The 27,322-nt window shown below is 46.2% G+C and overlaps 1 protein-coding gene across 2 annotated transcripts; it reads right to left on the bottom strand.

Moving 5' to 3' along the window:
* Positions 1-1,707: 1,707 nt before the first annotated feature.
* On the bottom strand, positions 1,708-25,537 carry MACO1 (macoilin 1). 2 transcript variants are annotated; one of them, XM_072918054.1, is made up of 11 exons: positions 25,213-25,537; positions 18,474-18,615; positions 17,668-17,794; positions 16,720-16,843; positions 16,165-16,343; positions 15,227-15,722; positions 7,786-7,944; positions 6,284-6,466; positions 5,463-5,583; positions 3,731-3,905; positions 1,708-2,840 (listed from the first exon to the last, which is right to left on the bottom strand). In XM_072918054.1, the coding sequence occupies exons 1-11, from the start codon at positions 25,290-25,292 to the stop codon at positions 2,638-2,640; spliced, it is 1,989 nt and encodes a 662-aa protein (XP_072774155.1). In that variant the 5' UTR covers positions 25,293-25,537; the 3' UTR covers positions 1,708-2,637. The 2 variants fall into 2 exon arrangements, with proteins under 2 accessions (XP_072774155.1, XP_002195717.2); XM_002195681.7 differs by having other exon boundaries at positions 15,227-15,725; positions 25,213-25,536.
* Positions 25,538-27,322: the final 1,785 nt, after the last annotated feature.

Below are 27,322 nucleotides of genomic sequence, written 5' to 3'. Positions count from 1 at the left end.
GCTCCTGCTCTCCCCTCTCTTTCTGCTGGGACACAGAAATTGCACAGGGGGATCAGAATGTTGGTTCCTGTAACTGCAGGTGGGAAAATCCAGGAGGAAATGCTCCTGCTTGACCAGAGAGCAAATAGGGACCAGAAAATATCAGAGTATTTGGTGTAAAATCGGTGTAATTCAAATATTCCTTCTGCTGGTACCGAAGTTTGGCTGCTGCAGACAAAACCCTGAGCACAAATTCAGGGATTTCTGAGCTCCCAGCGGGATTTCCTCTTCCTTCACACCACAACAAGGCAACGGAGTCACATCCAGACATCAGATTTAGGGAAAAAAAAGGAATTTTTTCCAGGCTGTGGGGCTGGGGAAAGCTCAGATTTGGTCTCGGGCTCATCCAAGGCGTCCTGGGCCCTCTCGTGGCTGCTGGGGACAGGACACAATAATTTCATTTATTTTCCACCCAGTTCCTGCTATTGGAAGGAGATTTTTGGGTTTGGAGTGCAGAAAATCCATCTGTTGCACACAAATGTCCTCAAAAATGAAATGTTTGGAGCAGCTCCAGGGCACGGGAATGGCAGGATATTATCAAATCAAATAATGATAGATAATGATGGTAACTATTAAATAATAATAATTAGTTCCTCAGGGAAGGCTCCAGCAGGATCCTGGGACAGAGGAGGTTGGAATTTCCTGCACCTGAAGGATTTTACCTGGGGAATCAAAGCCAAGAGGGGAAATCCAGGGCATTCACCCCAAATGCAACTGCAGGATTCCCAAAAAAATATATTTTACAGCACAGAGAACTGGGCAGAAACAGAAACCAGCGAGAAGCTGCTCCTCCTTTGTGTGTGAAAAAGGACAAAGGCCAAACTTACAGACCTGAAGAATTTAAATTTACCTGTTTTCCCCAGTTTTTAGAGCCCACAGAGAGGGGAAGCTGCTAATTTGATACAGGAACCCCAAACCAGCTGCTCTTCCTTCTGCTTCACTGCTGCAAAAGGAAAAACTTACCTGGAATAACAACCCAAACTTATCCTTTGTGCTTCTACATCAGGGCAGTTAAAAAGGCAAAAAAAAAAAAAATTATTTATTTTTATCTGCAAGAAAATGTTTATTCTTTGTAAACCCCCCAGAAAAAAGAGGATGCAGCCAAGACCAAGGAGTGAACAAAAAGGGTGCCCGAGGGGGCAGCAAAAGGGGGGGACCTGAACACAAAAATCAGGGACAATATTCCATGTTCTGCACAGGATGGAAAAGCTCTGAGAGCCCTGAGCAACACTTCCACGGTGACAAGGACACCACAGCAATGCACACCTGGCTGAAGCTGGCACCCCGGGGGCTCCAAGGATGTAATTTGGATTTCTCTACTGACTTGAGTGTCCTACTCCTTCCTTGTTGTTGTTCCATGAGGCAATGTGCCAATTAACACCATAATTAAAAAAAAAAATTTAATTATTTTCTTTTCACAACTTCCAGAGGCCACTGCACGTTTGTCAAATCCTAAAGCTGGGGCTGGATTTTCTCTTGGTTTCCCCCACCCTCCCAAACTCTGACCCACTGCAGGAGCTGCCAGTGCAAAAAGCAAACACACATTTTAAAATTTCTGCAATTTGAGGGTTCCCTTGAAAACTCTTTAATCCAAACCCCAAACTCCTTGGCAGCGGGGCTGGAAACCATTGAGGCAGAAGGGGAGATAAAGGGTAAATGACAGCTGAATGAAATAAAAAACCCCAGAACTGCAGCTTTTATTGGGCAGCTTTACAGTGTCTCGTGTACAGAACATTGCACAGCTCCACCTTCACTCTCCTGGAGGGACCTCCCAGGGCAGAACCACCAAGAACAGAACAACTGCTGGGTTTGGACCAAAGGAAACAGAGGATGGAGCCTGGCTCTGGACCAGCAGCCAAGGACCACGAGCAGCTTGCAGCAGGCTCTCTAGTGAGCTTTGATACAGAAGCTGGATGACAGTGAAGGGGGGGAAAAAATAGTTTAAACCATCAAGTTTCCTCTTGAAATGTCTTTTCCCAAGGCACTGTGAACAAGACTGTTTAGCAATTCTCCGTGACTAAAAAACACCAATGGGGATATAAATATTTCACACAACAACCACCATCACATCATCAGCTATTCTTTATTCCTTCCCTTCAACAACGCCCCTGGAATTTGTTTGGTCCTTTGAGGGGGGAAAATCAAATTATCTTCTGCGACATCCACGTGTTTGTATTTAATACATCTATAAATCAAAGCTTTGTTGGGTTGTTTAACCCTTTCACTGGGAAAACCGAAGGGTTTTCCTCACTGGATGAATCTGCAAATCCAAATCATTAAATAAAAAACTGAGGAGAAAGGGTTCAAAACCAAGCAAAGCCCTGTGGTTTTTTTTTTCAAGAGGAAACCATGCAAGAGTACATAAAAAGGCAAAAATTGGCTACTTGAAAACCAAGAATCGTTTTTAATGCGTTGGCCAAGGAAAACAAATCGCAAAGTTCTGTGAGGTTTTCTAAAAATTTACAAGAAAAACCGATGGGCAGCTCTAGTCAATGCTCTTTTCTCCTGCTGGAAACGACAACAAACACAGTCCCACACGAAACAATTTCATCTTGACTGCAGGAGAGCCCTGGGGGCTCAGGGAACCTTGGCATTCACTCATTTCTTCAGGGGCTGATAGACAGAGGCGTTGGGGTCGAGTCCAGAGGGGCTGGGCTCCACGAATTTGGAGGAATAGTGAGGGGACACGGGGCTCAGAGTGCTGGTGGCTGCAGTGTAGCTGATGCTGGGCATCACTGCCATCACCTCTGCGATCTTCTGCTTCAGCTCCTTGATCTCCTGATCCTTCTGCAGGATCTGCCCTGCAAACAGCAAAGCACAGCACTCAGAACCTGCCCCAAACCTTCCCTGCAAGCCCAGCCTGGCACCCTGAACCACCACAGGGCTGTGTTTGGTTATCTCCACTCAGCACAGACCAAAACTCAACCCTCCCATTGTCATTTTGCATTATTTGGACTCACGGCTGCACCACCCCCAAAGATTAATTCTATCTAATCTCATTTTTCTGCCTTTTTTCTATCCCCCTTCTCCAAACTCCTCACAAAAGCCCAAGGATTTGGTCATAAAAGCTGTTAATTTTCCAAACTGGCCCATTCCCATCTGAGCTTTCACACCACCACCACAGCAATTCCTGAAACCAGGTGATGAAAAGAACCCTCTGCTGAAACAAAACAAAACTATTGCTCCCTCTAATTAAATACTGCTGCAATCAAACAACCTTCTGCAGGGCAATTAAACTGATGTTAAATGCAGAGTTTTGAATGTTGCTCCATGGTTTGCACAGCTGCACAAAGCCTGGGCTGGGTTTTTTGTTGGCTTTCTGCTCCCTCTGGTGGCATCACCACACTTCCCTCACCTGCTGAGAGTTAAAACAGCTTGGGTTCTCCCCAAATTTAGGTTTTATTTACTTGAGGAGTAATAAAATGTTATTATTAGGATGACAGGACAGCAGCTTAACAACAAGCTTAATTTAATTTATCTGTTTTAAAGAGAGTTCTTTAAAGACCTCCAGCTCCTTGTAATGGTTTATAACATGCAGAAAATAATCAGGAATTAATTTAAACATCAATTTTAATGCTCATTATCAGTTAGATGGGCTGGGAAGGTGAGCTCAGATGGTTTCAGGTCCACATTGCCACAGCTGGAAATGCCAAATTCCCTCTGAGAAATCCCAGGATTTCCCCCCAGGTACCTTGGGCAATCTCCAGCTGCCTTTTTGCATCTCCCAGGGCAGAGAAGAGGTCCAGCTTGATCCTGGTCTCTGCACTCAGGCTGTTCTCCAGGTGCTGGGTCTTGTCCTGCATGGCTGAGAGTGCTGACATCAGCACCTCCGTGTCCTTCTCGTTCTCCTTGTACTTCCTCAGCTCCTGCAGGGGAAACTGGGGGTGAGAAGGGCAGGAATGCCACCCTGGGGGCAGGAATGGCACCCTGGGGCAAAATAATGGCATCCTGGGGGCAAAAAATGTCACCTTGAGGGCAAAAAATGCCAGCCTGGGGGCAAAAAATGCCAGCCTGGGGGCAAAAATAAATGCCACCTTGGGTGACTTCACACAGCAAACAGACCCAGGAGTCTTTCCCCTTCCCCACACTGGGCCTGGCATTAATTAAAATGCTGGCTAATTAAGGTTACCTGCAGTAAGCACCCTGCAAGTGATTAAAGCTGTGATTACAGCACCGTTTTCTCTGGGCTGCAACCCTCCACCCAAAAACCCCAAAATCCCTTTGCAAGAGGCAGCTGATCAGGTTGGGGGGTGGGAACGTTCCCCTCAGGAAAAAACTGGAATCACAGATCTGCTCATGCTGGAAAAGGCCTTTGGGAGCATCAAATCCAACTCAAATTCATCCCCAAGTGCCACACTGGGACAGTTTTTTTTTGGTCATTCCATCCCTGGGCAGCCCCTTCCAGTGCTTCACAACAACATGGAAAAAGCTTTCCTAAAATCCAATCTAAATATCTGATTAAAGGGATTATTTGTATCTCACATTAAAATCTCACTGTGCTGCAATGGCAGAAATTAAGGAAAGAGAAAAAAAGGGAGCTATTATCCTGGCAACCTCTGGCTGGGGAAAAAAATACAAAAATATTCCACACCTTCAAATGGAGGGACAACAGTGCAAAAGGGAAAATATTAATGCCTGCAACAAAAAGCTTCTCTAACAGTTTGAAGATGCCCATAAAATTAAAAAGCTTAATTAGAGCTGGGTTTAATTATCTGAAAGCCATGCTCAAACACTCCAGGGATAAGCCACACTTGTTGTCAAGGGTTTGGTAAATCCAGGGACAACGAGGCTGCACCTGTGATTGGGAAACAAGTCCACAGCAGCACCAGGTGGGTTTTGAAGAGGCATTAAAAATCCATTTTCATGCAGATTGTCAGTCTGAGCACATCTTTAGGACAGGAGTAAGGGCACACATTTGAGCTCTTTAGCTGTGACAAACCCAACCCTGTTTGCTGCAGATCTGCCACAAAGTATTTCCAGTATTCAGACACTTCCACAAAAAAAAAAAAAAAAAAACAAAACCAATTCAGCCTGGCCAGTGCTCCAGACTGCCCCGAATCAACAACCTTTAATGAAATTTATGATTTATTAAAATGGGACTGGCCACAGGCTCCTTGCATGAGGAGAAAAATGCTATTGAGGGGATCCTACCCTCAGCCCACACAGACCAGTGGGTTTAGGGGAAAAAAATCCCCATTTAAATGGTGTGGATGGAGCTCTGGAGCCATGGAAGGGTCTGGATGGAGCCATGGAATGCTGTGGATGGAGCTCAGGCCCTGCTCCTGCCCTCACCCTGCCCAGCCTGGGGCAGGACATGCAGGAGCGGCACTCCCAGGGCACTGCTCTGATGCAGATCCAGGGATCTGGGAGGGCTGGGAGCTCTCCCTGCACGCTGCCACGAGCCCCTGGAGCTGTGGCATTACCTGAACTTTGATTTCCAGCTCTCTGATCTGATCCTCTTTCAGTTTGATGTCCAGGGTGAGCTTCTTGCACTCTGTCTCCAGCTCGCGGATGCGATTCCGCAAGGTCTCGGTGCACTCCCCTCTGCAGGGAGACAGCAGGTGAGACAACAGCAGGTGAGATAACAGCAGGTGAGATAACAGCACCCACCTAACTGCCCCTCCCCAGCTGCTTGCAGCAGCAAAAATTGAAATAAAAATTGAAACATGACAAGAAGCAGCCAACTTTGGCCTACTCAGCACAGCGATTCCCCTCTCAACAATGCAGGTGTTACACCCCAGGTACTGGGAGATTTGGAATATTGATGAAATATTCATCAATATTCCAACTGATGAGAGATTCATTCCTTGCTGGGGAGAGCAGAAAAGCAGGAATAATTCTTTTTAGACATTTGGAGCCCTGCAGGTTGAAGTTGTGCTGCTGTGGGGCTGCAGAACCCTGCTGTGCTGAGCACCGGGAGCCACTGCCCCAGCAGGAAAACTCCAGAATTATGGCCATATAATGTCCCAAATCCTTGATTCCCACGTGAAAGGAGATGCTGCTTTGAGCAGGACACATCTCTGAGAGCACACTCCAGGAACAGCAGGTAACTCAGAGCACACTCACCCTTTACGTGGAAGGGACTGACACCTCCCAGCCCTGCCTTGTTTTAACACAAATGAGCCTCTCAATGCAAATAAAGCTTTTTTTTTTTTTTTTTTTTTTTTAAATAAAAGATTTTTTAAAATAAAAGATCAAGCCCAGGCTCCTCCTTCCCAGCCCAAAGCTCCCAAGGGCAGAGCACCTGGTAGCAGCAGCAAAGGCCACAGCTCGTGCAGCAGTTGCTTCTTCCAACTTCTTCCTTTTCTTCTCCTCCATTAATTGTTTTTCTACAAAGGTTCGTGCCTCCTGCTCTGCCTTTAGCTTCTTCTCCAGCTGGCTGATCATTTGTTTGTCTTTTTGTTTCATCTGTACAGCGTTGTGCAATCTGCAAGGGACAGGAGAGAGATTAAAATCTGCCTGGATTTGCCTCCCATTTTAGGATTATTTAACACAAAAATCCCCCTTTACAGCCCCCAGGGCAGTGGCATTTAATTGTTGTAAATGACAATACAGTTGGCTTTGGCATTTATATATTTGCATTTGCCAGTTATTATCAATCACAAAGATTTTAATATAGCACAGTTTGTAATCCCTTTAACTGCTTTTCAATATAGTATAATCTCTCAGCTAAAGTTTTCTTTATACCCTTTTAAAGTTTTGAGGCTGCTTTGCCTTCCTCCTAATCCCATCTCACAGCAAGAAATGAGTAAATAACTCTAGAGGGTACAGGGGCATTTGGCCAACACTGGCCCCACCACATAAATTGGAGAGAAATCTCCAATTGGCCAACCAAAACCATGACACAAAATGGGTTTTTCTGCCTGCTTTGAACTGAAACTGCCACAGTTATATATATATATAAAATATATATTTATGCCTTATTAAACTTTTAGAAATGGTGAAGAGTAAGCCTTGTTTCTGTCTTAGGCTGCAAGATGTGGCTGGGGTGTGAATTCTATTCCCATCTGTTCTTTAGAGTTTTCTTCATCTCTCCTGCAGCCAATCCTCCCTCCAGGAGACATCTCCTGTTAATGGGCCATTAATTATTAATTGTCTTATGTTAATGGACCATTAATTATTAATTATCTCCTGTTCATGGGCCAGTGAGTGTCCCTGCATGGCTGAGAAAATTCCATCATCCCATGAGGAGATGCTCCAGGGGGAGGAGCCAAGCATTCCTACCTGGGTACAAGCTGAGGTTTTGGAATACCAGAGCAGCCTTTCCCCACTGCATTCCCAGAGGAGCAGCTTTGTGCCCCACTGCATTCCCAGAGGAGCAGCTTTCTTCCCACTGCATTCCCAGAGGAGCAGCTTTCTTCCCCACTGCATTCCCAGAGGAGCCCAGGCCCATCTCCCCCAGCCCTGGAGCTCCAAGGAAAACTCCCCCTTGTGCAGGATCCTGCTCCAGCAGAAGCACAGCTGGACTGCAGGAGGGCTGAGCCCCATGGATGGCACTGCTGCCACCTCCCTGCCCCACTGGTGCCCCCCACACTGTCAGTGCTGTTGTGCATTACTGCATTCTTATTTTTACATGATTTTCATTCCGAATCGAGCCCTGCCACTCCCGCTCCCACATCCCTGCCCGAGAGCCCCTCCATTCGCAGCGGGCAGTCACCCAGCGGGGAGGGGACCCCGATTCCATGGGAGGGGACCCCGATTCCATGGGAGGGCAGGCTCTGTCCCCCCCCAGCGGGTGCCACCTACTTGTTCTGCAGCAGCTCGTTCTCCTGGCGCAGCTGGCCCGTCTCGGCGCGCGCGCCGCGCTCGGCGGAGCTCAGCGAGCTCAGCTGCCCCCGCAGCTCCTGCTCCACCTGCCTGCTGGCCTGCAGGTCGGCCTTCAGCTTCTTGATGTCCTGCTCCAGCCTGCGGGCACAAAGCACAGCGCCGCGTTGGCCGGGCACCGGGCACCGGGCACCGGGCACTGGGCGTGCGCCCGATGCTCTGGGGCTGCGCTTCCTCCGCTGGAGTGCAACCTGCCAGCTCGTGCACAGCTCAATTACTTTGTATTATACATTTATAGAATGTATTATATATGCTTATATGATAGAAAATATCATATCATATAGGCATATATAATATTTTCTATCATATAGGCATATACAATATAAAATATTATATCATGTAAGCATATATACCGTATAAACATATATAATATAATATTTTCTATCATATAGGCATATACAATATAATATTTTCTGTCATATATGCTTATATAATATACCATATAAACATATATAATATAATATTTTCTATCATATAAGCATACATAGAAAATATCATATTCTATATGCCTATATGATAGAAAATATTATATTATCATATAAGCATACACAATATAAAATATTCTATTATATATGCTTATATGATAGAAAATATTATATCATGTCAGCATATAGAATATATTATTTTCTACCATATAAACATACATAATATTTTCTACCATATAGGCATATATAATATAATATTTTCTATCATATAGGCATATACAATATAATACTTTCTATCATACAGGCATACACAATATAAAATATTCTATTATATATGCTTATATGATATAAAATATTATATCATGGAAGCATATATAATATAATATTTTCTATCATATAGGCATGTACAATATAATATTTTCTATCATATAGGCATATAGAATATAATATTTTCTATCATATAGGCATATACAACATAATATTTTCTATCATATAGGCATGCTTATATATTATATAAATTTAAATTATATATATAATACTATAATATATACTATACTATATAATATACATAATATAGTATATATATTATATATAGAATATAATACAATATACCAATGTGTTGGTATTTTCTTGCAGCACATGATGTGCATGCTGAGCAAGAGGATGTGTTAAGTCATCCCCAGCTCAGGAGACAGTAAATTTAGTTTTAATTGCTCTTGAACAGAGACCATCTGCTCTCTACACTTGAAATTGTAGCTTTGGAAAGTTCTTGAAGATTCATGTAATCTTTTTAATTAAAATATTGTTAAATAAAACACATGTTTCGGAGGAGAGGCACTCAGCTCACTTTGATTTTCCCCCCACAAATCAGGTTATTGATTCTTAGAATAAAAACACATCACAGGTGAATAATCAGCATTTTTAAACTCTGTTACACACTTATTGAAAGCAAACACACCCCAGCCATTCTCACACAATCCTCCTTTGCTCTGCCAGCTATTGATCTGAGTTTTTAAAAGTCCATAAAGAAGATGAAGGTGCTTTTATTTCCCAGCTTCCACTCTGAATTAGTGGCAGCAGGACATTAAGACCAGGAGAACAAGCACAAAAGCCAGAAAGAGCTGCCCCTGGTGACACTCAGCAGCGCAGATGAATGGCTGCAGCTTTCTGGCTTCTTAATGAAACATTTTTGGGCTTCAGGGCAGGGAAATCTCAGCCAAAAAGGCACAGAGAGATGAGCAGGGAGAGCACCCTGTGCCCCTGAGTGCAGAGGGGAAGTGTGGGATCAACAAGGCTGTGCAAATCCAGGGAAGTGGGTCTGGAACAGCTCAAACAGCCCAGGCAGGTGAGAGGGGCAATGAGGAGCAGCCCCCAGAGGAGGCTGGAACACCTCAGAGCACTCCAGTCTCGCCCCTCCTGCCCCTCCAGGGACATGGAAGTGCCCTCCTGGGAAAATAAATTCCCACACTGCTCTACAAACAGCCAAAAGCACCCTCAAACAGGAAAAATAAAAACCAACTTACAGGCAGATAGTAACAGCACAAAGCAAATAGGCACCTCAAAGGGAAGTGCACAAATCACTTCAACACCTGGTGCTCTGCTGAGGGAAAGGATTTGCAAACCTGACCAAATATTCCAGCCTCAGTCCCCAAATGGGAACAGCAGCAGCTGGCTTTGGGTGAGTGGTGCCACCCTGTGCAGTGCTAAATGATGGACGGGGCAAAGAAATCAAAGTTTTGCTTCATCTGCCAAAAAAGCAGCAGCTCAGTGTTTGAGAGAGAGCAATGTTTTAATTAAGCTGTAGAACCACTACCAGACTGGGCTGTGCAAACAGCTGATTGGTTTTAATCCAGGTTTTCATAAACAGGTGGGAAAATGCTGTTTCAATAGAGGAATGCACCCGAATCCCACTTTACACTGACCCAGAAATAATGTCAACATCCATGGCTACAGCAAAGTGATAACTGAAGATAAAGCTGTAAATAGCTTTACCTGTAGCTCAGACTGTAACAGATACCCCAGGATTTATTTTGGGTATTGAGTATTCCAGGAAAAGAAACCCTGAGCAGATAAAGCCTGAAGAGCTCCGAGGTGCTGGCACAGGACAGGCTGAATTTGTATTTTTGGCAAGGTGAGCTCAGGGCTGTGCACCATCTGGCTGGTGGCATTCCTGCACCTGAGTGCTCCCAAGGCTGCTGCAGACTGGGCTGGGAGAGCTGCAGGATCCCTGGGAGCAGCCAGAGGTGAGGCCACAGGCACAGCTCTCCCTGCTGTGGCTGTGGGACTGGTGGGACGGGGCTCAGGGAGGGTGGAACACCCACCAGACATCACCCCACAGAAAATTCCTCTCTGTCCAGTCAATGCCACACAGAACCACTGGAAACTGCTTTATCAGTGGGCTTGTTTGGAATGAGGTTTTACAGTAAGATTTTAGCAGGTTTTAATTACCCCTTTTCATTACACTGAAGGATTTGCTGCAGCTTTAACACCAGAGCAGAGAATATCTGTTTTCTGCCAATTACAGAGCAAATGCAGACTCCTTTCTCTCTAAAACGAGAGGAAGATCACAATCCATCATCATGCAAAGAATTCCTGGGTGGCTTCTCTCCCAGAGCTGCCCCAATTAGGCAGACACAAGTTCATTAAGAAGGAGAAAACAAGAAGAGAGCTATCCCTCAGACCCACAGGTGCTCCCTGCACTGTCACAGAGGTCACCTCTCCCACAAGGGCATTAACACCACTCCAAAATAAAAGCACATCAGGGTAAACCAACACAAAGGCATAAAAAATCCTCAATTCTGGCATCAAAAAAGCAGGACAGGGGAGCAGGGCAGGCCTCCTCCCTCTGGAACAACCTGCACTGCTGCTACAATGATAAATGACCCCTAAACCAGCATTATTGTTATTCTTACTCTGATTTCATTTGCTGCTTAAGTCACTTTTTTCCTGGCTTATTGGAGAACATTATTTACAGAGGAGGGGGAGCAAAAGCCGAGTTCTGGAAGATGTTTTTCCCTGCTGCTGCACACAGCAGCACCCACTCTGACACAGAACTGCTTTTAAATGAGGCTTTAGTTGCAGATTATGTTGTGCTGTTTATACAAGCGAGGTCAATTCCTTCAGTTTGTCATTGCTAACTGCAGATTTACCCATTTCCTTTGCTGAGCACCACCTCCTGCCATTCCTGGTGAGGAGAGTTAATCAGGGATCACCTCGGAGAGGGAGCATTTTCCCAAATGCCTCGGGGGAGATTGGTGGATGAACCTCAAGACAACTCAATTCAGCTTTAATGCTCCCCAGCACTGACATCTGGGTGCTCAGTTTACTCCATCCCATAATCACCTGGCAATTGCACTCAAATGAAACACAGCTTATATAAAAATGCTCATTTTAAAGTACCCACAAGGCTCTGAGATGCTCTCCAAAAGCCCCGGGTCTGCCTGGCAGAGCAGCCCCTGCAGTGAAGCTGTTCTTTCTGTGCCCCTGCTGGGGCTGACAGCTCTCCCTGCACTCCCCAAAATCCAGGAATCCCCAAAAACCAGGAGCCTCCTTTCCCTGCTGGGGCTGACAGCTCTCCCTGCACTCCCCAAAATCCAGGAATCCCCAAAAACCAGGAGCCTCCTTTGCCTGCTGGGACTGCTCCCAGCAGCTGCCATTTCCAAAGGCTGCTCTGCTCCTGAGCTCTCTGCTGCTTTGGGAAGGGGCTGCAGGAGGGATTGGCTCCCACACTCCTCATTTACATTCCCAATCCTGATTTTCTGCTCTGTGCTTGCCCTCCTGGGGCAGGAAACCTTGGCCATCACCCCCCTGCAGCTGACACAGGAAACCTGCTGCTGCTTTAATGCCGCTCCAGGCAGGGGGGTGAGCAAGAGGCACCAGCCCCTCTCTGCCCATCAAGTGATGTCACTAAATTGCACAATATTAGCACCAAATGGCCACAAATTCCCATTCAAACCTCCCAGTCTGTCTCTGCAGGTAACACCATTTTAGGAAAGTGAAATAAGCTGTGGCAGAGCAGCTTTTGCTTCACCAAGAATTTTCCCAGTCCAACTGCCAGAAGATGTCCTCGTTATCTGCAGCAATAATTAGTACATGAGACAGCTTGTTCATCACCTCGTGTGCCAAAGGCAGGACCTCTGTGGATACAGCCAGTTCTGCCAAGCTGCACTGCCAGGTTTTTTGTGTGGTTTTAGTGCAGGGATTTTTAAGGGTGCTGAAAGGCAGAGGCAAGTCATGGGTTTTGCAGTGTAATGTGCAATAAACAACCAAAAAATAATTCTGCAGCAATTACAGCTTGGACTTGTTCCATACATTGAGGCTTAAATCTGTTTCACCTCAGAAATGACAGTGAAATGGTAGAAGAAATGAATCTGCTGTATACCTCCTGACAAACAACAAAGTCAGCAAAGGGACACCAAGCTGATCCCAAATGGATCCAGAGCTGGACAGAAGCACTCAGATCACAGAGGTTCAGTGATGAAGGGCTTGACAAGCTCCAGCAGAGTCCAGCACCCTCAGGAGATGTCTCAAAAAACCCCAGAGGTTCCTGAGCTGCTGGGACTCCTCAGCTCTGGCCAGCAAGAATGGAACAATCCCCAGGGATGGGCATCAGGAAATTCCTCTCCACAAAACCAAAGCACTCAGGCCCTGACATTCCACCAGGCAGAGCAACAAGAAAAGCTTAGCTTCAAATAAGAGCACGTATAAAATATATAAACCTCAACTAGCAGGATAGATTCCAGACAGATCACATCAAATATTTCAAAGTTAACAACCCTGTAAAAATCCTGGTCTCCAAAACCCCCAGATCTTGACTGTCTCCAGCCCTGCTAATCCCAAGTCCAAGCAGAAGGAATATTTCACATTTGCTCCTGGTTACTCAACCCAGGGCCATCATCTGTGGACACAAAAGGAAAGCAGCTCGGGTCTGCCATCCTGCTGAGAGGCTGCTGGACACCCAGCTAGAAAAAGCAGCTTTATTTGGAAGCTGAGCAGATCTGAGCTGAGTCTGAACAAATGCAGGACTTCACTCAGCCCTTTTCAGGCTCCAGCAGCAATGCAGACTGAAAGTTTAATAACAGGAATGAGTAACACTCCTGGAAGTGGAAAAAATGATGAACAGATGCCTGGAACTCCAGGGACGGGATAATTGACAAGGTTAAAATAAAAAAGCACCATGAATTTTTAAATTTAAGTGCATCCATCCCATCCAATTTGTCAGGTGAGTTTCTGCTCCCACTGCTGTGGGATTTACACAGTCAGGCTGAGCAGAAAGAGGATTTCATGAATGACTCCAGGCAGGAGCTGGAGCAGGATGCTGGAGTTTGGTGCTCCTGGGCTGCCTGCACAGGGACATCAGGGACCAGAAACAGCTCCAGGGATTTGTGGCACAACTCCACACCCACACACCCCAAACCACTTGTCTGAAGGAGTTCCATTCCCTCTCAGGGCAGAGTAAGGCCCTTTCAGGGTACAGCTGTGTTCTGTGTCCTTCCCCAGCAAGTTCCAGGAGCTGGAATTCCCTCAGGACACCATCTGTTTTGTTGCAGAATCATTTCTGTGGTCCCTTTTCTGTGACCACCTGCTCCAAGATCCCCACATAAGGATTTCAAGAGGAAATGGAAGCTTTAAACACAGCAGGTTTAACTCTGAGTCCCTGTCCCAGGCACACAATCCTCAGGCTGGCAGCTCATCCCTTCCCTTCCCTCTGCTCAAGGCTTAGGAATGTTTGGAATTGCAGCAAACTGAGCTGACCCTTCTGTCCCTCTAAGAGGGAGCAGACAAAGCTTATGGAGGGTGCAGAGCTGCCAGCTGAGCAGGGAACCCCCAGAGAACCTCACTGGCTGCTCTCTGGTTTGCCTCACACAGCCTCTCTACAGACATTAGGTATCAATTAGCCTGGCTGTTTAATTGGCAGGGGTATGTCAGTCAGGGTAGAGTGATTATCAGAGGGGAAAATAATATTTCCATTGAAGTAATTGTGTTCCCACAGCACAAATCCTCTGAGATAAAAGCCCAATTATCAAAGGTACCTGCAGGGAAAACAAGCCTGATCTGCCAATTAAGCTGGCCAACACTGATCTGGTGGAGTAAGGAATAAGAGACACGGGCCAGGAAAATGCAGGAGAAGGGCAGAACTGTGGAACAGTTTTTGTTCCACACATCTCTCCACGCACAGTCACAGCACATGACACCAGTATCTGTGCCAGGGTGAGCCACTGCACCTCACAAAGCCAGCTCCCTCTGAACCTCCCAGGAGCAGAGGCAAAGCTGGGACTTTTCCATGCTGACAGATCCCCAGGGCTGTGCCTGCACAGCGCTGTGAGCAGAGCTGAACTCAGCTCCACACCAGCCCTGCCTCCCTGCACTCGCTGCCTCCACGCTTGGAATTGGAGATTAAAGCAAAAGCCAAACACTTGAAAGGAAAAACAAAACCAAACCACCTGTTCTGGCACCAAGAAACCCCAGTGAACTCCCGGGAGAGGCAGAGGTCGCTCCACAGAAGAGCTGTCAAGGACAGATGAGCTGATTTTCTCACGTTTTCCTCCTGCCTTCCACCAGAGTATTTCTGGTGCCTCACAACAGAGCTGTGAGGTAGGGGAGCAGCAGATCCTGAGCCAGAAATGAAGCAACCTGCTGCAGGCTGCATAGCAAACAAAAACCAGGAACACAGCTCCACACATCTCCTGGAGATCTCATCCCACCACTGCACAATTCTGCCTTCTCTAGGTGATCATAAGTGACATTTTTCCATGTGATCATAAATGACATTTTCCTAATAAAAAGCAAATGAAGCCTCTGAGTCCTGATGAACCAAGGGATCATAAATGACATTTCCCTATGTGATCATAAATGACATTTTCCTAATAAAAAGCAAATAAAGCCCCTGAGTCCTGGTGGACCAAGGGAGGATGAGACAAGGCTCAGGCCCAACTTACCTTACCAGTGCATCTGGTTTGCTTAGCTGGTTATTAGGAATACAGTTTTCCATTAAGTCCTTATGTGTGCTCGGGCTCTTGCTGGCACATTTCTGTTTTTTCTCATTTTTAGAGGATGAGGAGGGGATGCTCCCGTTGGTTGCACTGTGGCTGCGGGGTGAGGAGTTCACAACCCCACTGACATTTTTGTAGTTTTTGGACGAGGCAGTGCATGAGTCCTCTTTCAAGAGGTTTTCTGTACTTCCTACAAGATCATTATTTAATCTTTTACTATTGATATGGTTTTCCATATATTCAATTTCTTGTATTTTAGAGTCTACAGGTTGCAAAATGTTGTTGTTTATTCCAAGGTTGTGTTTCTTTGCATCTTTGTCCTTTTCTTTCCCTTTTTCTCGATATTCCAGCTCTGGCAACGTTGCAGAGATTTTTTTATTGGCTGGAATTCCTCCATTGTGCTGTAGGAGTATTGAGGAATCCATATCAGATAATCCTTTGGCTGCTGCAACACCAAAGTGAAAAAAACCCAGCTTAGTTAATTAAATCCATCAATACCATGCCACAGAAAGAAAAATCATTATGGACACATCCACCATTCCTGCAGGAAACGATCAGTATTGGAGATTCTCTAGAAAAGAGAATCCAAAGTCACCTATTTTAAGGCTTTTTGCCTCATTCTAGGCAGGAAAGAGGGATTTAATAATAAATACTAGAGCTTCACACAACGCTGACTGACCAGATTGATGCAGCTGCTAATGAAGAACTGAGCAGAGGGGCCACAATTCCCTTTTCTTGCCACATTAACCCCTCCAAACTGATTTCATTTCTGCCCCTCTGAGCTCAGCACACTCCCACCAAAGCAAGCCAGGCTGCAGCAGCACACCAGGGCTTTGTTTCCCTTGAACAGCAGAGAACAGAGCACACACGAAGGAATCACTTGCCTTCCTCTGCCTCCCTCTCTTGCCTTTGCAGCATCTGCTGCTCTGGGGGCAGTGCCTGCTGCAGGAGCTGCATGTAGAACTCGTTCTCCTTCTGCACCTCCTTCTGCTTCCTCAAACGCATCTTGTAGCTGACGTAACTTTTAAAGCCAAAGCCCAAAGTCACAACAGGGTAGCCAATGCTAAGGAGGAAAAAAAAAAACAATATTATGAATCCAACTGTAGCCATGATAGCAAATTAATCAAGTACAGACACAATTCATATACACATATTCATATACATGTATGAAAACTTCCATAGGAACTGGTTTATAAAGTGGTTTTTGCTGTTCCACAGGAGCTTTCAAGAAATGCTTGGAATATCCACACTGCAAGTTCCTCCCAACACAGAAAGGTGGCACTGGGTCCTTGTTTACACACATTTCTCATGGAACATTTTCATGGCAGAAATGTGGGGGAAAACTGAACAGCCAAGGCCTGAACCCAAACAAAAAGCCCTGATTATTCAATTTCCTGGTGAAATAAAGGTTAACAGGAAAAGGACAGAGAAGCACTTACCAGTGTGCTGCAAATGGACGACAAAGGTCCACGTGGAAGTTTTTTAAATCTTTAAATCTGATGGCTGCTTCAATATAAACAAAAAGTATCCACAGTGATACTGTTGGTAAGCACACACCTCTTTCTGTGGAGGGAAGGGAAACAGAGGCACCTCAGGGACAGATTAAAGGTAGCAAGGATTTGAAAGTTATTTTTAAAACATTTCAGGAGTCTGAGGAAACAAACCCTAAAGATTTTCACAAAAAAAAAAAAAAAAAAAAAAAAAAAAAAAAGCAAGTTCCCATCAACTTGGATGAGCACTGAAAATGAGTAATTCCTCAAGATGCCATGAATTAAAATATTAAATCAGCTCAACAGCTACAGATAAAACTGGCCCATCAGGTTCTTCCTTCTACGCATCAACCCTGAACAACTTCAGATACGGATTTAACATATTAATACAGCTCCAAAAATAGCCCCAGATCCTGCAGGTATTTGAAATTGGGCAGCAAGTGGCTCACAGCACCTGCCATCAGCTCCCACACTGCTGTTATTAGCATAATATAAATTGTCACAGAGCTGAAGGAGGGATGATCCACAGCACCCTGCAAACCCCTGGCATCAAGGCTAGCACTAAATGTTCCACAAACCGCAAATCCCAAAAATCTGGGGAGTGAAAAGTTACCCGTGTGCTCTGCAATTGCTGAAACGCTGCAGGAGAGTTTTAAAGTCAGGAATTTAATTTTATTTTAACTGCTCTGGAATTCCTGATTATTCCCCTCTAGTTCCTGCTTACTGGAGATGCACCCCAAGTGCAAAACAAAAAACCAAAACAAAATTTTTAACTCTGAAATAACTACATTAAGTGAGGCAACAGCAGAAGGGTTTTGTTCCTAAAGGATATGAGATACACATGGAGTCCTGGAAATTATCAATAAAGAAGAGTTGTAAATAAAGAATAAAGCCCACCTGTGTGCCACACATACTGTACCCACACATAGGTGCTGGCAGCAAAGAACAGCCACTGGATTGGGATGAAGAGCAGACAGATGATGTTGGAGGTGAATGCTACACACACAAAAAATACTGAGAAGGCCTGAAAGAAAGGAGGGAGGGGGATAAAGAAGAGGGTTTGGTTATTCCAAATATAGTTTTTTATATGTAGTAAAATACATACAATACATTTTATATAAAATATTTATTAGCTATAATTTTATCACACAGCAATATTTCTAATATTACATGTTTAAGTTAAATATATTTAACATATTAAAATAGATTATATATATAAATATATAATTATTTTATATGACTATATTTATATAATTTTTTTAATATAGCCATATATATAGCCCAAGTATAGATAGGTCTGTGTGTATATATATATATATATATATATATATACACACACACAGATATAATTCATATATTAATATATATTTAATATATTTTTATATATAATACAATTACATATATTATATATATTTAATATATTTATATATTTTTAAATATATAAAAATATTAAAAAGTATATATAACAAGGGTTTTCTTTAAAATAATACAGAAAGCCTTGCCTGTTTACATATACATAAGGTTATCTATAATTCTGATTAATTCAAACCCAGCTCAGGAATTTAAACAAGATTTCTCTGTGGTGAAATCTGGATAAATCTTTATTTCACCATGGATAACACACCCAGCAGAGAGGGGAGGCTCTGAGTGCCCCTGGCAGCTGGCACAGTGGCATTTCCTGGGAAGGCTCTGTGCCCACTCACCAAGCCCTGGTATCGGAAGGAATCGTAAACGCTCCTGATGAAGAGCCAGAAGGGCCACAGGTACTCAAACCTGAACTCCAGCACAAAATCTGCCAGCAGCACCAGGGCCCACACCACCAGGAACTTCAGGTACAGGAAGGTGCTGGGGGGAGAGAAAAAGGACATTTCAGGTCAGCATTTCCAACAGAGAAACTCCCTTTTCTTTTTAAATTAAAATATTCAGAATTAAACTATGGACAACTGTAATACATAGAAGGAAATTACAGTCAAAATAATTTTATAAATTAAGTTTAGGGTTTTTTTTTATTATTATTATTCCATTACAGCAGGCCTAGCCTAATGAAGCTAACACTGAACTGCATTTATTTTTCCTAATAAACAGCAGGTTCACTGCTCATCAGCATCCATCTCCCTTTGCATTGTCACACACTCAAGTCCTGCCACAGGTAACTTCTCCCAGCTGGAATCTTCCTTTTCCAGTCCTCTCCTCCAGGAATTTTGGTGTTCCCACTCCTCAGCAGGCTGCAGATGTTCCCTCATTCAACACAGACTCCAACACCAATGAACTGAGATGTATTTTAACCCTACAGCAATGTCAATTCTGTTTTGATACTGAGTTATGAGTGTTAGATTTGAAAACATTTCTATGAAGGCAAATGGATCCCTTAAAAACAAACAAAAGCCCAGAAAAATGGAAACACATGAGGCCTGAGACCAGCCTAACTTCTATTTTTAATTATTTCTGAGCCACATTCACATGTTCTGAGTCCTGCATTTTGAACCACTGATGATCCTTCTTGGCAACAGAGCCTAAAAACATTTTGAGCTCATACCCAAGTAACACTTGAGGCATCAGCCCAATCAATCCATTTTTCCAAAAAACAAGCAAAACCCCTTTTTTCCCCCAAAGCCACCACTCCAGATCTGTCACTCCAGCTCCCCAATACCCTGCTGCACTCTATTTGGATACCACAACAAAAAAAAAAAAAAAAAAAAAAAAAAAAAAAAAAAAAAAGAGGGGTTAAAAATACTTTTTTCTCATTTAAATCAAATGCAAATTTTCCTTTTAGTAACTTGTTTTCCCTCCTCTGGCACCCTGGCAGCACAGCCAGCAGAACTTTGCCCTGGAATGTTCAGAGGGAGGTGCCAAGGGTTTGCACCCAGTGCCAGGCAGGGTCGAGTTTCTGCCCTGCTCGGGGCTTTTTTAGGAACTTCTCCAGAGCTTTGGGGAAGAGACAAAACACCACATTTCCAGGGAAGGAGCTGGGCACCAGCAGAGACTTGGAAATGAGTGAACTTGTGCAATTCTCAGCCAGGTGCAGAGCACAGGGCTGGGAACACATTTGGATTTCTGGGGAGCCAGAGTGAGTGGCATGTGCCTGAGAGTGCCCTTATCAACAGAACGGGCTGGGGAAAAAATAAAGCCAAGGGCTCCAGGAAGCACTGCAGAGGAATGGAAACAAAATTCATGGCACACACTGGGAAAAGTTAAGGAAGAGCTGCTTTGCAGTTCTGAGGGACCCAGCCTCAGTCACAAATTACTGCTTGAGAAGAATGAAACTACAATGACAAAACCCTCACACCCAACAAAATATCCCACACCAAAACCCCTTAAATGGTCACACTGTCCTGGTGTCCATGCTTCCACAGGCTGCCTTTCCCTGTTTATTTACAGTTTAGATCCTCACCAGAAATCTGTAAAAAGCAGATGCATTCAGAGAATATTTGACATTAAAGGTGACATTTGGGTCCAGACTCTGCAATTGCACCTGTGCAACTCCTCAGATCTGAGAAATCCTATAAAATCATCCCAGCCAGGAATTCCTTGCTCAGTTTGGCTGTGTTGTGGAGCCTTTTCCTGGGTTACTCTCATGGCTATTGTTTATTTTGCTGCCACTGGAAGCCAGGAGGAGACCCCATTTTTCCCAGCAAATGAGGGCTGTCAGGACTAATGCTGCTCAGCCGTGAAGTGCCACTCCAAGTGAAAGCATTTCTGAACAAGAGTTCTGTAACACAGCCATTAAAGTGATTTCTGATATTAAATTCATATCAATCCAAGGGCCCCGCTGACACTTAGCACCTTCTAAAGTGGGATTGGAACAATGCAACACTTGTAAGGAGGTTTTGCCAACAGTATTAAAGAGCCCATTTCTCATTGTCTGAAGGGCTCCAAAGCCATTCAGAATTCCAGGAGTTCAGGGAAGTTTCAAAGCCTCCATCCTTGTGTTGGCCCCAGCAGGGAAGGAGCCCAAATCTCAGCTCCTGCTACCCCTGAGGTGCTGCACAGCCAGGTTTGTGTCCAGGCCAGCCCCCAGCCCAGCAGGGTCAGCTCACAGCTGAAACACATCCCTGGAAATCAAATCCCTTGGAAAACCTGTTTATTGCACGGGCTCAAAGATATCCCACCGAGGCAAACTGGAATTCTGAGGTGGATCCAAACACAGGGAAGATTCTTACAGATAAATACCTGAAATCTGGGTTATCCAATTTCCTGACACATGTCAAAAAATCTGCCCTGGGTGAGCTGGCAGAGGTTTAAGCATGAACCAGCATATGGCATCCAATCCTGGAGGGTGATAAAGGAGAAGGGAAGGATGAACACATCCATGCGAGGAGCAGGGCACGGGGCAGGGAGGAGCAGTGATTACAGAGCTGCAATTTCTTGAAAGGTCAATTGATGGCTAATGTACACTGAATAGAAAGATTTATTCATAACCCTGCAGTGCCTGTGCTCCCCCTATGAATCTGCAAATAAATTATTTTCCTCCTTATTCTTCCTCCCCCTGCAAGTGCCAGATGCCATTTCCTTTTTTCCCCCCCTCCTTTTTTTTTTTTTCCCTCTCTTGTTCTTTGTTCTCCTTTTACTACCCCACAGAAGCAGATCCTCTGACGGCTGTAAGGTGAAAACACTGCCAAAAACCCCTAGAAAAAGACCCAATTCTGCACCCCAAACCCAAACTGGGCATGGATTAAGCCTTAATTCTATCCCACTATTATCAGCAAGGCCCAAAGGCTAGAAAGGCAATCCTGGCATGTTCCATTTGGCAGCCTGACTCATCCAAGACAATGGAGTGGGAGGCATCCCAAGGCTGGCACAGGTGAGCTTTAAAAAGGTGAATTTGAGCATTTGGGTGAAATCACCAAATAATCAACAACCCCTCACCTCAGGGTCACCCAACAGCCGATGCTGAGTAGAGATTAGCAAATATTAAATCTTTATCTAAATAAACACACAAACAGATATCTAAAATTATTATTAGTGAGCAGAAGAAGGGGAACACAGCGAGTTTGAAAGGCAGACAACATCACTGCTGGCACTGAGCATGTGAAAACCTGCCAGCTACAGGTTTGAAAAGGAAAAGAAATGTAAAGAACCCCAGGATGGCAGCCCAGGCAGGGGCAATCAGCACCCAGCGCTGTGAGGCTGGCACAGGAGGCACTGCCAGCTCTGGGAATTCAGCTGCAAACCCCAAAATCCACAGGAGCCCCTTCAGCTGCAGGGAGTGAGAGCCAGGGCAGAGGGGCTGGCATTCCCTGTGCCACCAGGCCTGGCACAGCAGAGCACATGAAATGTAGCATAAATGACACTGGAGCCCTGCACTGAAGTTCAAGTCATAAAAGGCAGCTCTGCTGCTTTGTTCCAGACCCCCAGGGGCAGCTCCAGCAGAAAATGCTTTACCCTCTATAGGAAGCTGGTAAAAAAAAGTGCCAGAATAAATTAGCAGGAGGAATCATTATGGATTTTCAAGAAAAGCCTAAAAAAGGCCACATTCTTGGAGGTAGTGCTGATGTTTTCCTTCCAGTTTATTTGGCTGTCAAAAATCCAGTCCCTGGAATTCAGCCTTGTGAGGATTTGGGTGGCAGAGGGAACCAAGAGTATTTATGGGGTCGTGGCACCCAGGAATCCTGTCCTGTGCCACCAGGGCCACTTGGAGATGAGACAGCCTCCCCTGCCAGGCACCCACTTGGCTGCCAGCCCACGGAGTGCCTGGGATAAAGGGCAATTTACATCCCCAGCTAAAAAAATCCTGCCTCTGAAGGAACATGGAGTATTTCAGGACTATTGTCAGGGAATCCATGAGACAGCATCCATCAGCTGATGTGACAGCACGATCTAAAGCAGAATTAATCTTGAAACTTCCCCAGCTAGGAAAGTGGGACCAAGCAGAGCCAAGACAAGCAATATCAGCAATGCAGCTGAAGGATTTCAGCCAGATTTGAACCAGATCAAATGTGAAGACTGGGAAGACTCAGGAACAAGAAGGAACAAATAAACTTTAATTCTTAACTGACAACAAGCTGCAATGAATACTTTTAATTAACAATTAAGGGCTTAATGCATGCACATTGCCAAAGGTAGGAGATGTTAAATCACTTTAACATTTTGTAACTGTTGCCATTGTTTTACACAGGAGAAGGCAAAATTTGGAATATAAGCTGTGGATATAAGAGATCCTCCAACTCCTACCGAGAGTGTGGTGGGTTAGGAGATCTGTTGAATGCAGTTATTTTAAATTATAATAGAGCTCTTTCCTTAAAGTTCCTGCAATACTTTTAAAGAGCACAAGTCTCTAAACAAGACAACATTCAGAGAGACAGATCATCCACATCTTTCAGTGCAGTACAGGATTTTATATTTTTAACTCTGTTCTGGTTTTCTATCACTACTTCTAATCTGCTTCAGTTTCACACGTGCAATGAACGCTGCCAGCAGAGCTTCCCTGCAGGACAATTCCTTCCATGCTCCACCTGCTCCAAAAATCCTCATTTTCCCAGCCCTCACCCAGCCCACGTGTCTCAGGGACAGCTCTGCCTTGCTCACGCTGCCAGGCTGGACAGGAGAATTAATTTCAGATCAGGCTTAATTTAAAAAGCAAACAAAACAAAGAGTTAAGTATCCCAATCCTGCTGTTCGCTCAGCCTGGCTGCTCTGCCCATAAACCCAGGATGCTTCCTCCCGATAACTGCATTTACTGGGTCTGTGTAAGCTGATGGGGACAATTAAGATAAACCGAATAAATAACTGCAGTAATTGCAAGAATTTAGACAACTGTAGTTCTGTGAGAAGCTACCTGTATGTGATCACTGAATTATGGAGTGAAGAGAGAAAAAAAAGAGAAAGAGCCCAAATCCATGTAGAAGAACCTTCCTTTGCTTAGATTTCCAAAGGGAAAAACCTTCCCACTATTTCCATTTCTTTTCTATGGGATAACACTCTGAAGACATTGATTGTTTCTGTTTAGCAAAATGCCACGTGAAACAAAGGCTAAAAATCCCATTCCTGAGCCAAAGCATCCCAGGAGAAGCAAAGGCAGTGGTGCCTCAGCTGCTCAGAGACTCCAAGCAGCTTTTCCTGCTGCACACAGAGCTTTCCTTGATGTCCCCTCCTTCTCTCACCCCACCTTCCCTGCCAGTCACCCCAAAAGCAAAGCATTTGGAATGACTTAAAATCCACTTATAAGCAATTCCTTATATATCTGAATTATTCTTCACCTTGAATAATAATTTCTACACAAGGGATGTTTTCCTTTACCATTCCACACAGGGTTTTCCCAAAACCTGGAAGTCTAAAGCAAGAAGCTCTCCACTGTCACAGATTCACTACAAGTGGGGTAAGCAGCACACTGGGACAATTTTATTCCTGTCACAGCTCCCCAGCAGCTGCTTCCCTCATGCAAAGTTCACATCTGAATTGTATGAGCTCGCTCAGGTTTCCAGGCACTGCATTCATCAACCCCACTGAACTAGAAACAGAAATGGGACAGCAGCACATTTACTGCAGCTCTCACAGGCTTCAGAGCCTCTCCTGACCCAAACTCCTGCTGACTGAGAAACGCACAGCTATCACACGCCGCACCAAACCTGCCACACTCGGGAGAGCAGGGCTGAAACAGCTCTGCACAGCCTCACAACGTGGGACACAACTCAGCCTTCTGCCTGGGAGCACCTGGAAAACACATCCCAATCCCAGGATGGGCACATCCCAGGGCACATCCCAGCGCTGTTCATTCCCTCAGTGCCCAGCTCAGAGCTGAGGTTGGCACCTGGAAAACACATCCCAATCCCAGGATGGGCACATCCCAGCGCTGTTCATTCCCTCAGTGCCCAGCTCAGAGCTGAGGTTGGCACCTGGAAAACACATCCCAATCCCAGGATGGGCACATCCCAGCGCTGTTCATTCCCTCAGTGTCCAGCTCAGAGCTGAGGTTGGCACCTGGAAAACACATCCCAATCCCAGGATGGGCACATCCCAGCGCTGTTCGCTTCCTCACTGCCCACTCAGGGCTGCGCCTGCCGTGTCCCACCAGCACACCAGGCCATCCCCCCTGCTCCGGGAATTCCCCACCAGCCTCTCACGGCTTCCCCAGCATCCAAAACACCTCCGGCACAGCCCCAGCCAGCAGCCCGGCTGTTCGGCACCGCTGTGGCCGGGAAACCCTGCCCGGGGTGACCCCGCCAGCTCGGAGCTCCGGCACCGAGACCCCGCCGGGAAACGCTCCGCAGGGCGAGCCTCGGAGCTCCGGCACCGCCGGGGTGACACCGGGAGAAGGCCCCGGCGCTGTGAGTGCAGCCCAGGCCGGCTCCGGCCGCTCGCTGCCGGCAGCACCTCGGCCAGCAGCACCCCCGGCCCCGCGGAGCCCCGGGGCGGGGCAGCGCCTGAGGGGCGCCGGGGCGCCATGACGGTGACAGGGCCCGGGGGGCGGCCGCGACCCGCGCGCTCCCGGCGGCCGCTCGGTACCTGCCGTAGATGCCCTCGGTGATGCGGTTCCGCTTGAGCGGCCGCCGCAGTTTGCTGCAGTCCGCGCTCCGCCGCTTCATCCCGCCGGCCCGGCCCGGCCCGGCCCGCCCCGTTCACGGCAGCACCATCCGCCCCCGCGGGGGGTTCCCGAGCGCGGGGATTTTTTTGGGGGGGTTATTTTTGGTTTTTTCCCGGTTTTTGCTTTTTTTTTTTTCCCCGGGAAACAAAGAAATAAAAATAATTCCTGGTCCGTCCCTCCCCGCCGTGTCCCCCCGCGCAGCCGCCGCGCAGTGCCCCGCCTCCCAGGCCAGCACCAATCAAACGGTTGATCCCACCTGAGTGACAGCATGTCTGACCAATCGGCAACGCGGGAAGGCAGACAGACGGTACAATGGACCAATCGCAGTGCAGGAAAGTTGAGCCCACCTCGTACCGTCGCGTGGCACGCCCTCCGCTGTGAGTGACGGCCCTATAACCCAGTCAGAGGGGATGATTTGTGATTGATTGTCTGTCAACCAATTAAAATGCAGATTTTGGTCTCCTCCCGCCTACTGTGCAGTGGACTGGTTCCCGCCCCTTGCGGTGACCGACAGCAAAATTGCCCAATGGAGGAGAAACAGAAAAATAAAAGGACAGCTCAGCCATCCACTCGGAAACGGAAGAAGGAGGGCTCTATTTCCTCTGTCACCGTAGCACCCAGGTGCCACCTCTGCCGCTTGACTGACAGCCTCGCTGGCAAATGGGCAGCCGGGAAAGGGGTGCAAAGTCAGGCAGTGACAGTTTGTGCCGCCCCCACAGCGCGGCCTGCGCCGCCGCTCACCGGAGGGCGAAATAACCCCCGGCCCGCCAGCCAATAAATACCGCGCGTAGCTGAGTGACACGCCAGCGGACCAATCACAGCACAGAACGCGCGGCCCGAAGACGGCCGGTGTTGCGGTTAGGCCAATCAGAGGGCAGGAGGTGCTGCGCTCGGCCAATGGGAGGGCAGTCCCTAAGGGCGGTGTGTGGGGAGGGGGCGGGCATTCCGTGAGGGGCCGGTGCCGCCGCCGGGGGCTGCCGAGTCACGGCCGGGCACCGGCACTGCCACCGGCACCGGTATCGCTGCTGTGAGCACCGGCACCGACACCGGCACCGCTGCTGTGGGCACCGGCACCGCTGTGGGCCCCGGCTGCGAGCCCCCGCTCGCCAGACCGCCCCGCTGAGCCCCCACCCCAGCGCCCGCCTCCATGGAGCCCGAGACCCCACAGCGCTTCGTGTTGTGAAAAATGCGTATGATATGGCTCTACGCAGATAGTTACTATATGTATGATGTTATATTGATTAGTTGTGCTTTTGTAGTTAAAATGAAGGTTTTAGTAGTTAAAATAGAGACTATGTATGTGGGGGGAGTTTTTTTTTTTTTAGGAATGAGATACTCGCTTCGAGGAACACCTAAATCTTCCAAAGAAAAGGAATTTATGGTTTTCTTATCAGAAGAAGCTAATTTCTTCAGGCCTTGCTCAGACGCCATGGGGATTAATGGAATTAGTTGACATACAACAGACAGAGTTTCTTGTTTTAAACAGAATGTATGCATAATCATGAAGGATATATGAATATGCAACAAGTGTATTGTTTTAAGGTTATTCCTTTATTCACAAGGGATGCTTTTCGTGACTTAGTGTCCGAGAGCATCCGGACCTCCGTAATTCTCTGCTTTTTATTGTCTTGTAATTGTCCTAACTCTACATTTTATTACTCTAATTGTATTACTATTTTTATAACCATTTTATTATTATTAAACTTTTAAAAAAGCCCAAGTGATTGGCTTTTTTCACAAGGGTAACAGGTGCCAGGGCCTCTTCACCCTCGTGGGGAAGAACTTTAAAGAAAAGCTGATACTAAAGTGCTTTGATATTAAAGCAGTTTGATACTGGATGGGAGGAAGGTTCAAGCCATCCCCACAAATCCAAGCCTTGCACAGATGCTTTACACGCTGTTATTGTGCCCTACAGCCTGGCTTGGCAGGAGGGATGGCCTGAAACTGAACTGTGAGTTTTCTGCCTATATTTCTGCCTGATAAATGTCCCTGTCACCAGCAGGTGGCTTTATCCCTATTTCTGAGCACGTT

The sequence above is a fragment of the Taeniopygia guttata genome, chromosome 23 (assembly GCF_048771995.1).
Source record: "Taeniopygia guttata chromosome 23, bTaeGut7.mat, whole genome shotgun sequence".
Taxonomy (NCBI): Eukaryota; Metazoa; Chordata; class Aves; order Passeriformes; family Estrildidae; genus Taeniopygia; species Taeniopygia guttata.
Note: the sequence above shows the minus strand (reverse complement) of the source record. Positions and strands in the feature narration are given on the sequence as shown.